This window comes from Bos taurus, chromosome 29 (genome assembly GCF_002263795.3).
Source record: "Bos taurus isolate L1 Dominette 01449 registration number 42190680 breed Hereford chromosome 29, ARS-UCD2.0, whole genome shotgun sequence".
Lineage (NCBI taxonomy): Eukaryota > Metazoa > Chordata > Mammalia > Artiodactyla > Bovidae > Bos > Bos taurus.
This window is the reverse complement of record NC_037356.1, coordinates 1080656-1093148: the sequence shown is the minus strand read 5'-3', so window position 1 is coordinate 1093148 and position 12493 is coordinate 1080656. Positions and strand designations below refer to the sequence as shown.

The 12493-nt window shown below is 37.9% G+C and overlaps 2 protein-coding genes, 1 long non-coding RNA gene and 8 other non-coding genes across 23 annotated transcripts in view; 1 reads left to right on the top strand and 10 right to left on the bottom strand.

Annotated features, from left to right (window-relative positions):
- Positions 1 to 1369, top strand: part of CEP295 (centrosomal protein 295) — a 53581-nt gene extending 52212 nt beyond the window's left edge. For 9 of the 12 annotated variants that reach the window (XM_024987480.2, XM_059883200.1, XM_010820786.4 and 6 more), the window contains 4 exons: positions 366 to 459; positions 559 to 723; positions 814 to 913; positions 1060 to 1369. In XM_024987480.2, coding sequence (XP_024843248.2) covers positions 366 to 459; positions 559 to 723; positions 814 to 913; positions 1060 to 1201 — 501 coding nt within the window. In that variant the 3' untranslated portion in view covers positions 1202 to 1369. The remainder of the gene's footprint in view (positions 1 to 365; positions 460 to 558; positions 724 to 813; positions 914 to 1059) is intronic. The other 3 variants (XM_003588005.6, XM_059883202.1, XM_059883203.1) reach the window with 3 other exon arrangements.
- Positions 1292 to 5772, bottom strand: LOC107131948 (uncharacterized). 2 transcript variants are annotated; one of them, XR_001495384.3, is made up of 7 exons: positions 4079 to 5772; positions 3837 to 3869; positions 3110 to 3143; positions 2450 to 2497; positions 2090 to 2152; positions 1671 to 1707; positions 1292 to 1435 (listed from the first exon to the last, which is right to left on the bottom strand). It is a non-coding gene; the product is annotated as an uncharacterized lncRNA (long non-coding RNA). The 2 variants fall into 2 exon arrangements; XR_001495382.2 differs by lacking the exons at positions 3837 to 3869; positions 4079 to 5772 and having other exon boundaries at positions 3110 to 3830.
- On the bottom strand, positions 1514 to 1640 carry LOC112444965 (small nucleolar RNA SNORA25). The gene has a single exon (XR_003033369.1). It is a non-coding gene; the product is annotated as a small nucleolar RNA SNORA25 (small nucleolar RNA).
- On the bottom strand, positions 1942 to 2064 carry LOC112444968 (small nucleolar RNA SNORA32). Its single transcript, XR_003033372.1, has one exon. It is a non-coding gene; the product is annotated as a small nucleolar RNA SNORA32 (small nucleolar RNA).
- On the bottom strand, positions 2291 to 2364 carry LOC112444963 (small nucleolar RNA Z40). Its single transcript, XR_003033367.1, has one exon. It is a non-coding gene; the product is annotated as a small nucleolar RNA Z40 (small nucleolar RNA).
- Positions 2609 to 2742, bottom strand: LOC112444966 (small nucleolar RNA SNORA1). Its single transcript, XR_003033370.1, has one exon. It is a non-coding gene; the product is annotated as a small nucleolar RNA SNORA1 (small nucleolar RNA).
- Positions 3227 to 3363, bottom strand: LOC112444964 (small nucleolar RNA SNORA8). The gene has a single exon (XR_003033368.1). It is a non-coding gene; the product is annotated as a small nucleolar RNA SNORA8 (small nucleolar RNA).
- LOC112444976 (small nucleolar RNA SNORD5) lies at positions 3959 to 4029 on the bottom strand. Its single transcript, XR_003033378.1, has one exon. It is a non-coding gene; the product is annotated as a small nucleolar RNA SNORD5 (small nucleolar RNA).
- On the bottom strand, positions 4179 to 4309 carry LOC112444969 (small nucleolar RNA SNORA18). The gene has a single exon (XR_003033373.1). It is a non-coding gene; the product is annotated as a small nucleolar RNA SNORA18 (small nucleolar RNA).
- A 207-nt stretch (positions 5773 to 5979) lies between the features above and the next one.
- Positions 5980 to 6106, bottom strand: LOC112444972 (small nucleolar RNA SNORA40). The gene has a single exon (XR_003033376.1). It is a non-coding gene; the product is annotated as a small nucleolar RNA SNORA40 (small nucleolar RNA).
- A 277-nt stretch (positions 6107 to 6383) lies between these two features.
- On the bottom strand, positions 6384 to 12336 carry TAF1D (TATA-box binding protein associated factor, RNA polymerase I subunit D). The gene is given in 6 exon segments (NM_001037586.2): positions 6384 to 6796; positions 7148 to 7205; positions 8450 to 8625; positions 9610 to 9994; positions 10610 to 10762; positions 12231 to 12336. Coding segments are annotated over 5 exon segments (825 nt in total). The 5' UTR covers positions 10669 to 10762; positions 12231 to 12336; the 3' UTR covers positions 6384 to 6649.
- Between the last annotated feature and the right edge of the window lie 157 nt (positions 12337 to 12493).

The following is a 12493-nucleotide window of genomic DNA, read 5'->3' as shown; positions in this document are numbered from 1 at the left end:
TGTCTTTTCATACTGTTTATGGGGTTCTCAAAGCTTCTCCAGTGGACCAAGTTTCCTCAGAACTGTCCACCATGACCTGTCCATTGAGGTCATGTCTGAGGAAAACTGTCCAGTTTCATTGAGCTTTTCATTCTCACAAGGCTGTGGTCCATGTGAGTGAGTTAGTGGCTAAATTAAGTTTGCCTTTACATTTTTCAGTTCTTGCTTGACTCATCCTTTCAATTTTTGAAGGTCGTCTGCTGTGGTTAACTCTGAATAACTTTAGGACTGAATTTTCTAGAAAGGCAGTTCCAAAAGAACTAGGGTAAAGTCTGTAAAAGTCTTCTCTGAAGTGGTAAAGTCTTCTATGACTTTCTTGCCATTAGGTGAGTGAATTTCTGCCTCTTCTGTCAGAAACAGAAAACTCAGATTATCCAGCCATGTCAGAACATCCACTGGAGAGACCAACTGTGTGTGGAGGTATGTGCATCAGATTGGTGAACCCACACCCATTCATGAAAACTTGAATTTGTGACTTGCTGACATATTTAAAAAAAAAAAAAAAACTTTTTTAAACAGAAACCTTTTCAAGGTGTACAGCTGCACCAGAGAGCTTACAAGAAGCATTCATAAAAAGAAAAAAGGCATTTATAGAGAGATCCTCACAGAGACAGAAAGAGATAAAGGACAAAGTTCATGCCTCTGGATATTCTCAAACCAAAACAATAACAGAGAAAACTACAGGTATCTGTTATCAAAGAGAATTATGTATTTACTTAGTGGTTTTATTCAGTGGCATTATGTATTTTACTCAGTGGCTTGTTTTCCACTCAGGTTCCTTTGTGAGTGACCTAAAGGGTATGAGTAAAGTTAGGGTGTCGCTTCCTGAAGATAAAAAGACTGCACAACCCCATACGCACGAAAGGGCAGTAGGGTATGTATATGTATATGGATTTACATATATATGATAGACAAAGGAATGGCAACCCACTCCATGTCCCTTGTTCATAGGGTTGCATAGTCAGTGACTATACATGTATCTGAAGTATCTTTCTTTAATTCCATACAAATTTCTTATAGATTATACCTTCAATTAGCTGAAATGAGAAAGCAGAAGGAAGACAAAGCAAAGCAAGATGCACATGCCCAAAACAGAGCAAGGACAAAAGAATTTCATAAGGTAAGCAGCATCCCATACATACCCCCAACTTTTCATGTCTAAGGCACATCGGAGCCTGATACTAATAATAACTGATACTATTTCCTCCACAGAAAACATTAGAGAAGCTTCGAGCCAGAAATATATGCTGACTTTCTGCACAAAAGGTTTCTTTTTATTCATTAACATAGGCAAAGTTATTTAAGTCAATAAATTTTTAAGGATTTTTCACACGTCCTGATTCTTTCCACTGCCAATCACCATAGCTCCTCCAGGGTTGTCATCTTCAAGGTAGCCCTGAAGGAGAGTAGATACTGGTTAAATTTTGAAGACTGTATTTACACTCTCCCACATCACCTGTCATGGATATGAGTGGCTTGTATCTCCATCAGGAAAACATAGCACTATCAAGTGACTATTATATCCAATGGAGAATTCAGTCTTTGGTCACAGCGTTAAGGGCTCCAGGATTTGGTCCCATCAGCCCTCTTTGAAATGACCTACAAAAACTATTTCTCTAATGTGTACATACCTTTCAAAAAGTTCTGCTCAATCCACAGCTGTGATGCCTGTATAACAGAAATATTAAAGGTTTCATTTTCAGAGATGGTCCTATAAAGTTCTGAAGCCAACTACCCCAGTAATAAACTAGAAAACAAGTCCAGCAATCTAGGCATAGACTCTTCAATGCTAGGCATAGACTAGCAATGTCTGGGTATTATAAAAGCTAATTAGAAAAATGGCTGTGTTCTATTTATACTAGAACAGTGCTGACTTTCACAAGTAGTTAATTAAGGCTAATAAAATGTTCCCAACAGGCTGTATGCTAACAAAGTAGCAGGAAGAAAAACCTAGTTGGGATTTTGTTTTACGGTCATGTCCACAGCAAATTAGAAACTGCGTTCTAAAAGCCTTGGTAATGACCATCAAAATCTGACAGATAATAATTACCTGCCACGTTGTTTTAGTTGGGCCTCTTAGATCTTCAGTGGAGTTCACTTCAAAGTTTGCCACCTACAGAAAAGGATTTGAACAATAACTGGGACTGATTCGGTTCCATTTTCATTCATACCTAAACTTTGTTGCAAAATATAAATGTCCTCAGGCAACTTTAATCTTAGAGCTGTCATGTTTTAAAATATAGTTTAATGTGGATGTTCAGAAAGGCTATTTTCACTCAGCCCATTCAGAGCAGTTGAACAATTTTGCCCATCATCATAACATCCCTGAAAAAACAGTAGAACACGTAATGGGCTGTTTAACGTCTAGTTTTTTGCATTAAATACAAGGGGGAAAAAACGAAAATCTTACCTGTAATCTTCAAAGACCCAATTTCCTCAAGCAGTTTACTGTAGGATCCTAGAAGTTAAATATAGCAAGTACAATTGTGTTTATTCCTTCATCTTTCCTAATATTGAAAAGCCATATTATATCCAATTTTTACTCATGAGCCTAGTCAAAAAAAAAAAAAAATGTTACAGGTCTCATTGTCACCACTGCAATAAAATTACAGTGATGGAAGCAAAACCTGTGTTCTCAATGTAGCCACATTAACAGTTTTATGGACACCATGAACAAGTGCCCATTTTCAGTAGAATGAGGCTTTGTAAATAAGTTTCCCAAGCTTAAGACAATGTGCAAAAAGCTTCTTCTGCACCTGTACAGCTCCAGTACTCTTGCCTGGAAAATCCCATGGACAGAGAAGGCTGGCAGGCTACAGTCCATGGGGTTGCTAAGAGTTGGACACAACTGAGCACACTTTTCATTTTCATGCACTGAAGAAGGAAATGGCAACCCACTCCAGTGTTGTTGCCTAGGGGAGCCTGGTGGGCTGCCATCTATGGGGTCGCACAGAGTCAGACATGACTGAAGCGACTTAGCAGCAGCACCTGTATAGAAGTTCCGCTTTGTTAAGCATGCTATCAGCAAAGGAAAGCTGCTAAAAGCAACAGAAAGTGAAAAGCAAAATACCTGTTTAGGGTCAGGAGATGGGATCTGTCTAGTTCTTAATGACAACCATAGGAAAAAAAAGTATTAGTTACTTTTGAAGATTCTGTCAAACTGACCAGTATAAGAAACTAAAAGGATACTTGTATCAGTAGAAATACCAGGTCTAATATGCACAAAGCAAAAAAACCAACGATGCCAGATACTGAATTTATATCGCACTGTCTTTTGAACAGCCAGCAGGAACAAACTGCTGAATGCAGATACCATGCAGTGCAATTATGATTGAACTGGAACCACTCCAACCTCATTCTGTAATGATACTATCTGAGAAATTTACTTTCACACACACCTCTATTTAACATGTGAAATAATTTTTTCTTGTCATTCCAGTAAGCAACCAACTACATTAACTCTTATAAACTTAACTCATTACCTTTTTACCCTCTTTATACCTATAAAACTTACGTAGGAAACTATCCAATCATACTTGCTATTTACATACTAGTTTAATAAAGTATACAAGGGACCAGGGCATTTCATGCCCTACATATGCTGTGTCTTCCTTTTTTTCCAATGAGTACAAGTATTACAGCAAATTTTTGGCCAAATTTTTGGCCAAAATCTTGATAATTCTGTTTTACACCTAAATAACTAGCAGTCACAATAGTAATGGAATACCATACTCAAAATTTCATTGTTTTCAGAACTTCTGAATCCTATTTGAATAGAAATTAAATATTCTACTTACCAAAAACTTACCAAGTTCAAATCATATTAATTCCTGTGGATACCAAATAATAGATTATGGGTTACTTACTCATGATTAAAAAACTTAAATATATGCTTATTTAAATATTTTGTTATACTCAGCTCTATCAGAATTAAGTTTTAGTTCATATCTGTATCATTCAGCAGTTGAACATTAAATTCATCATCTGAACTGGAATGGTAACCCCTCCCCCCAAATTATAGTCACTAACTAAAACTCACCTAAGTTATCCCACCCTAAAACTTGACACAGATCATTGGGATATGCCAATACCTAAGATTAAAAAAAAAACTGTTAGGTTTTTCATAGTTTAATTGGCAGCTTTGTCTTGTAGTTTTTTCCCACAGATCTAACAGGTAGTTCTATGAGTAAAGGAAACTACATAGTTACTCTATGAGGCGTTTCCAACGATGTAGGTTTATAGAAAAAGCCCCATCGGGATAGACCTCAATGCTTAATCATTGTTTAATTAATTTTAAATTAAGTAATTTAAAGAAATCATACAATGAATTAATCACGACATGTATTTTAAAGTCAATCCTTAGGAAAGATACTAAGTAGCTATTACAGCTGAACCAAAAAATTACATATGTAAATTTAAGCTTTATTATTAACAACTTCATTACCAGATTACTGCAAAACTATTTAAATGAATTTTTGCCTTTAAATTGAGAACTAAAATGTAAAATATTTTCTCATTGATAACAATTATGAAAATACAGAAAAATGTTAATATGCCTGATGTTCTGACCATTTGGGGATCCCTGAGGACAAATTTGGCATTTGTATATCATTCAGATTTATGAAATTATGTGTCCTGTGTAGTCATTTCTAACATTACACTATATAATCTTCTACTTCATTTTAGTATATGCATCAAAATATTGTGGGACTTCCCTGGTGGTTTACTGGTTAAGACTTAGCACTTCCACTGCAGGGGGTGTGGGTTCTATGCTCATCACTACAGAGAAATGCAAATCAAAACTATAATCAAGTACCATCTCACATTGGTGAGAATGGCCATCGTAAAGTCTACAAATAATAAATGCCAGACAGGGTGTTGGAGAAAAAAAAAGGAACCTTCTCCTACATTGTTGGTGAGAATGTAGATTGGTATTGCCACTACAGAAAACACGAGAGCTACCATATGATGAGCAATCCCACGCAAAGAAAAACATGGTTGGAAAGGATACGTGTACCTGTGTTCACTACAGCACTGTTCCAAGATATGGAACCAACATAAATGTCCACTGAGAGATGAACTGATAAAGATGTGTGGGAGGGGTGTGTATTTTACTCAGCCATTAATATGAAAATGATGCCATTTGCAGCAACATGGATCTAGCGATACAGAAAGCAAACTAAGTCAGAAATAGGTATCACTTACATGTGGAATCTAAACTACCACCCAAATGAACAGATCTATGAAACAAACAGATATGGACTTGTGGTTGGACAAGAGGTGGGGGTGTGGGGGAGCCACAGACTGGGAACTTGGGATTAGCAGATACAAATTCATAAGATAAACAAGGGCTTACTATATAGCACAGGGAATTAATATGCTGTGATAGATCATAAGAGAAAAATTATATAACTGAGTCACTTTGCTGTACAGCAGAAATTAGCATTGTAAATCAACTATGCTTCAATTTTTAAAATGTACAGGGGGTATTAGAAGATTAAAAATTCATATGCTTGAAGAGGGAATATCCAAGATTCTGATAGCTTATAGTTCTGGGACCCCTTCCTGCAAGCAAATCCTGGCACAATGTCACTATAAAACATGCCAATCCTGAGATGCATTTTCTGAAATTACATGATGAATAGAAATTTAAAGTTGGCAAAAATGGCTTTCAAAAATTAAACCTCTGGAGAAGTTCTGACAATGTATCATATTTACACAAATCTGAACAAAACTTACCTAAAGCATTAGACATATCTTTGCAAAATCCAGATACTGTATTCCGAAGATAAAAGCCTAAAAAAAGAAGTCCATCTTTGTTTTATGTCAACATTAAAACTGAGTACTAGGATCAATATAGCTGGTAATTTAGAAGCTTATTTAGCTTTACAGTCCTGGAAGCAATCTTTATGCTCATCAATACACATCCATTTTATGGATCATGTTCCTTCTTATCTGTATCAAAACTCATACTGAACAATGAGTTGTGGGTTGCAAAAGAGGATTTACTTTCGCACTTGTCTGTAAGTCTTTGTCCACAAATTAAACAAAAACAAACACAAGTGCTACTGTAAAATGCATTATATATGTGGTGATGAAAAGGATATTTGAAATACAGGTAATTAGGAAGGGAAAATTAAGTTATTACAGTACTCAGCATTTCACACTAAACTTGTCTAAAGAAAACAAAAACAGGAAATTGTAGATACCCTACCTCAGGAGGGTAGGTGGAAAAAAAAATCATTGTTTATGCAAACTTTTCAAGATTACAATCTGTTATTTGATTCAGTGTTAAAATGGTACCTTTAAGTTCTCTTACCTAGAAATAAACCATAATAGGCAAAAACAGTAGGACTTTTGTTTATTATTTGTCAAGTCAATCTCTGCAGTAACAGCCTCAATTTTTTTCTACATAATTTTTCTTATAATAACTACTTCAGGAGTTTCACAAATCTGTTTAAGTATTCTTTATTTTCTTACAGGGTTTTTTTCTAAGGCTGGCATATATATATATATACACTTATCTTTGCTTTTATTCTGTTTACCTTGTCTGGTATTTATAATCTTATCTCTCTTCAGGCCATTTTGTCCTCTATAATCTTATCTCTCTTCAGGCCATTTTGTCCTCTATCCAGTGTTTAGATTTTGATGTTCTCTTTTTAAGCAAAGCAGTTTCTTCAGTATATTCTTCTTGATCCAAATGTACATTCTGCTTCTTCTTTGGAAATTCAGAACTTATTATGAAATAACTGTTCTCCTGCATAAGAAGTATTGGTAAGACATATAACCAATTTCACTGCACTAGTAATTACATACAACTAGGTTACTTAAAATAACTTGAAAATTACATTTGGATTTTTTTCTTTCTTATTTGATATCCTAGTAACAATAAAACACATGAAGACTTACAATACTCTTGACACTTATTGACACAGTACTGCTAATTGATGTTCTCAATTATCTATAAAATTCTCATTTTTATCCTCACATTTCTTGCACCAAGGGCTTTGAGGCTTTCTAAAATTAGACAGTTAACACTACAGGATGAAAATCTCCCTTTGTCAACTCCTGCCCTCCCAAAACAAAATGGAATAAAAATGTCACTTACCACCAACTTAATATCACATTCATCATGTTCAAGGTTTGCTGCAGTCTCCTCCTCTGCTCTGCAATATTAAAAACATTATCACTCAGATGACAATAAATTCATAGCATACTGTTATGACATACAACTGAACCCGCAATACCAGTTGATTATCACTATTAAATTTAAGTATGAATACTTATTAAGTAACATTTAATCCTTAAAGAATTAATGAATTTCTCCCGAGAAACCTGTATGCAGGTCAAGAAGCAACAGTTAGAACTGGACATGGAACAAGACTGGTTCCAAATTGGGAAAGGAGTGTGTCAAGGCTGTATACTGTCACCCTGCTTATTTAACTTATATGCAGAGTACATCATGAGAAATGCCAGGCTGGAAGAAGCATAAGCTAGAATCAAGATTGCCAGGAGAAATATCAATAACCTCAGATACGCAGATGACACCACCATTATGGCAGAGAGTGAAGAAGAACTAAAGAGCCTCTTGAAAGTGAAAGAGAGTAGAAAAGAGTTGGCTTAAAACTCAACATTCAGAAAACTAAGATCATGGCATCTGGTCCCATCACTTCATGGCAAACAGATGACGAAACATGGAAACAGTGACAGACTATTCTCTTGGGCTCCAAAATCACTGCAGATGGTGACTGCAGTCAGGAAATTAATAGATGCTTGCTCCTTGGAAGAAAAGCCATGACCAACCTAGAGAGCATATTGAAAAGCAGACATTACTTTGTTGATAAAGGTCAGTCTAGTCAAAGCTATGGTTGTTCCAATAGTCATGTATGGATATGAGTGTTGGACCATAAAGAAAGCTGCACACTGAAGAAATGATGCTTTTGAACTGTTGTGTTAGAGAAGACTCTTAAGAGTCCCTTAGACTGCAAGGAGATCCAACCAGTGAATCCTGAAAGAAATCAGTCCTAAATATTCCTTGGAAGGACTGATGCTCAAGCTGAAATTCCAATACTTTGGCCACCTGATGTAAAGAACCAACTCCTTGGACAAGACCCTGATGCTGAGAAAGACTAAAGGCAGGATAAGGGGACAACAGAGGATGAGATGGTTGGATGGCATCACCAACTGGATGGACAGTTTAAGCAAGCTCTGGGAGCTGGTGATGGACAGGGAAGCCTGGCATGCTGCAGTCCATGGAATCCCAAAGAGTCAGCCATGACTGAGCGACTGAACTGAACATTTAATATGAATTTTAAACTATTAAATCAAAATCTAAACTGATAGTATAATGTGGAGCAACATAAAAATTTAAAAGCACAACGTTTAAAATTGTTCCAATGTCTGAACTTACGCTGACTCTTCAATAGGAGAGAGAGATCCGTCATCATCCAAGTATCTGTATCTTCGACTATCGAGGTCGTCTTTTTCTAAATCTTCAGCAACATTCATCTGTTTCAAGGATTCCTTGAGGTAGTATTCATACTTCAGTTTTTCAAGGTAGTTAAAAAATCCTCTTGCCACTGCTTGCTATATACCAGAACATCCTGTTGTCAGTCACAGACTTGGAAAAAAAAAATTTTTCTGCCACAGCTTAGCAGATAGATGCTTATGTTCTATAACAAGGAAGCTCTAACTCTGCCATATGGTGATCACCCCTATCAAACACTGCTTATAAAAAGAATTCACTGTTCTACCGAGCGAGTTACCAAAGTTGGTACACCAAGAAAAACAAGCACAAATCTTCTATATGGTTTGGATGCTTCTAAAGACTTATTTTTTAATGCAAATTGAAAGATCTTTTTTAGTCACTTTAAACATAAAAGGTTAATAATTACTAATCCTTTCCAATAAATCAGATTTTAGAACAAGTGACATCAAATTATGCTGCTGCTGCTAAGTTGCTAGAGTCATCAGACTCTGTGCGACCCCACAGTCAGCAGCCCACCAGGCTCCCCCGTCCCTGGGATTCTTCAGGCAAAAACACTGGAGTGGGTTGCCATTTCCTTCTCCAATGTATGAAAGTGAAAGGTGAAAGTGAAGTTGCTCAATTGTGTCTGACAAATTATGTAGTCACTTAAAATTCAAATATTTGAGTCTACTGCTATGAACTGGCTGACCTGTCAGGTGATTCTTTCAGAAATGAAATCTACTAAAGCCACTGAACACGAAAGTCAGGTGTGGGTTTGACTTAGGTTATAGTAAAACAACGAAGCATTATTTGAGTTTTAGGAATGATGTTTAAAACCTGTTTGGTAAGAGCAAGGTATAAAAACATCCTTGGAGCACTTTACATGCAGATATATCCACCCAAACCAGTGAAGATTACCTCCAGAAGCCCAAGTCAACTTTGAACTGAAGGACGGAGGTGGCATTTAAGTGGCAGTATAGTCAGGATAAAGAAGTATTAACAAAGTTACAAATTGCATGCTCCAGGTGTTAACTAAATTCTGAAAGTGACCAACAGTTCATTTCACACATTTAAGCTGTGTATGAGCATATATAATGACTCACCTCAAAGGTTAAAATTTTTCTCCAAGGTAATGGTTTTCTTCCATTTTCTGATTCTAAAAATGGGAAACCAGGTCTTTTGTCTTTAAATTGTTTCTCAGTAATCTGTGAGTATCTAGTGGTTCTCCTTCCTTTTGGTCTTCCCACTGATCTTCCCGTTGGCTTGTATTTCTTCTTTTTACGTTTACGTTTCTTATTTTTGAATCTTTCAAAAATAGCCTTTAAAGTCAGTGGTCTTGGCTCTATAGATGAGTCACTAGATGACTCTGTTGCTTGAGTATTTTTGGGTATGTGAACGAATTTTCTAATAGTGTTTCTTTGCCTCCGTTTAGGTGGGACAGGAACACACTGAGTTTTAAATAAGCTGCTACCAGAGGAAGAGTTGTCACTAGAAAACAGGGAAAGATTAATCACACCCTCTCAAATTACTGAATATTTATTACCAATAATATACGTTTTTAAAATCAAAGCAGGAAAACACGCTTAGAATAATTTCTTAAAAGATGGGCTCAGTACTAACAAACTGCTAAAGTGGGCCATAATGCCACTGCCATGGTGATCTTCCTTTATGTAAGTTCCATAAAGGTATTCTGTCCACTGCTAGATCCTAAACGAAATAGGACAAAGCCTCCTCTAAATAAAACAAGAGTATCTTAGTAGAGAGGTATCTGATGTGAATATACTAGAAATGCTTTGATTTCCCAGTGAGATCAATGATTTAGACTAGACACATTTCATCGTAATACATAAGCCAGCATCCTTGCTAATGTGAAATAATGAGAACAAGTTGATTTTAAAGCAAGACTAATACCCATCTTCTTAGTTCAAAAACTTCAAAGGCCTGTCCAAACCAAGTTTTCCTTTTCTGTTTCAATTCTTGAAAATTACATTTACCACCACTCATTACTGACAATGATTTATGCCCTCCCAGTAATTCAAATACAGTAAATATTAGCATCCAGTCTCTTATCCAGGAAAAATCTTTTTTTTAAAAGGCACTTACCTTTGATTCTCAGTTTCCACAGCTGAATCACATGCTGTTGTATAGTTAAGAGAATCCATTCTTGATCCAAGTCCCTCTCAAATTATCTTTTGCTTTGAACAGATTTCTGACCATATAAAATATGGTAAATTTTAGTGTAGTGGTGTAGTTTCCCTGAACAAATTAATGCCAACAGTTAGTAATCAGAGTAATGCAAATTTTGATGTAGCTGTGAGTTATGTAAATAATATGTAAATTAAGGCCATATCACTTACAAAGCCTTTAATATTTTCTGGTAGTAACTGTAAATTCAGATCAATTCTAAAATCTAGAGATTTGATTCACGGGTTCTGTTTCAGTTTTGCCTCCTTCATCTGTCCAATGGAATAAGATTCCGGAAGAATAGGTAATTTCCAACAGTATCAAGGAACTTTCCCAAAATGTAATTTTAACCCTTAGCCATAGTAATGTACAATGAAGAGTATCAGTGTTCAACAGCGTAAGTTAACTACTATGTGTGGCCCAGTATAGCAAGGAAAAAAATCCAAACTCCTGGTCTGGGATTTACTATTGGGGTATTAAAAATTCTGAACTCTCCAAGTTCTCAATAAAAGGCTTGCAGACAATGCCCTTTGTCTTTTTTTCACTTCCTTGGATACAGTATTTAGGGCAAAATTATTTCTTTTAAATTTATTTTAATTGGAGGCTAATTACAATATTGTATTGGTTTTGCCATACATCGACATGAATCCGCCACAGGTGTACACGTGTTCCCCATCCTGAACCCCCCTCCCACCTCATACCATCCCTCAGAGTCTTCTCAACCTCCCTTATAGAGGATACCATCATTCTCCCACTGTTCTTAGTTTTTAGCATTTTAAGAGCGATATATTTCAAATACAGGAAAACAATAGGTCACAGAGATCTCAAGCTTTGCAAAATCTAAGTCATGAAGTGAAGTCGCTCAGTCGTGTCTGACTCTTTGCCACCCCATGGACTGCAGCCTCCCAGGCTCCTCCGTCCATAGGATTTTCCAGGCAAGAATACTGGATTGGGTTGCCATTTCCTTCTCCAGGAGATCTTCCCAACCCAGGGATTGAACCCGGGTCTCCGGCTTTATAGGCAGATACTTAAGTGGAGCCAATGGCAGCGATGGTGTACCTGAGCGCACTATCAAAATTAAAGTTAACACAATCTTTGGGGAAATCTGGAAAGCAATCCTGTGGAAGTGCTGCTTTCTAGTCGGTAACTCTGCTGACCAAACCACGCGGCCGCGAACAACTTCCCCTCAGCGCCTTGCGCGATCCTGGGGCAAGCGTCTCCAGGAGGCGCCCACTTCGGGCGAGAATGCGTCAGCAATGGCTACCTCGCACTCAACCGCCATTTAGAGAATAAGCATTGTTTATGCTCCATTTTAACATCCAATTCACGGGCCACGCTCGGGCCACGGTAGCAGCGCAGCCCTAGGCCTGCAGTCCACAACCACCGCGGGCCCTCCGCCATTAGGGCCCAACTCACGCGGCTGGACCCCACCCCGCCCCGCCCCGCGAAAAGCCACAAGAGCGACCCCTCCGCCGCCTGCAAGGCCCAGACGCCAGTGTCCTCTTTCCGACCTCTCCAGAGACGGATGGTGCATACCAACCTGCGCTGGCTCGTGGTACGGGCCTCTGCTGCGAACAGCAACCTACCGACCATAGCACTCCGAAAGGCACACTGTAGGCAACCTCCGCCGTCGCGCGGGAGGAAAGGCTGGGCGCGCCGCGCGCCCAAGTTAATAGTGGGGCGGAAGTCTCGCGATAACAACTAGACTCCGGGATGAACGGGAGAGCTGGGAGGTGGCACGACGCGGGCGCCATGTTTATCCCCGCGTTGGGAGGGCCGATTCCAGTGGGCGGAGCCTTGGAC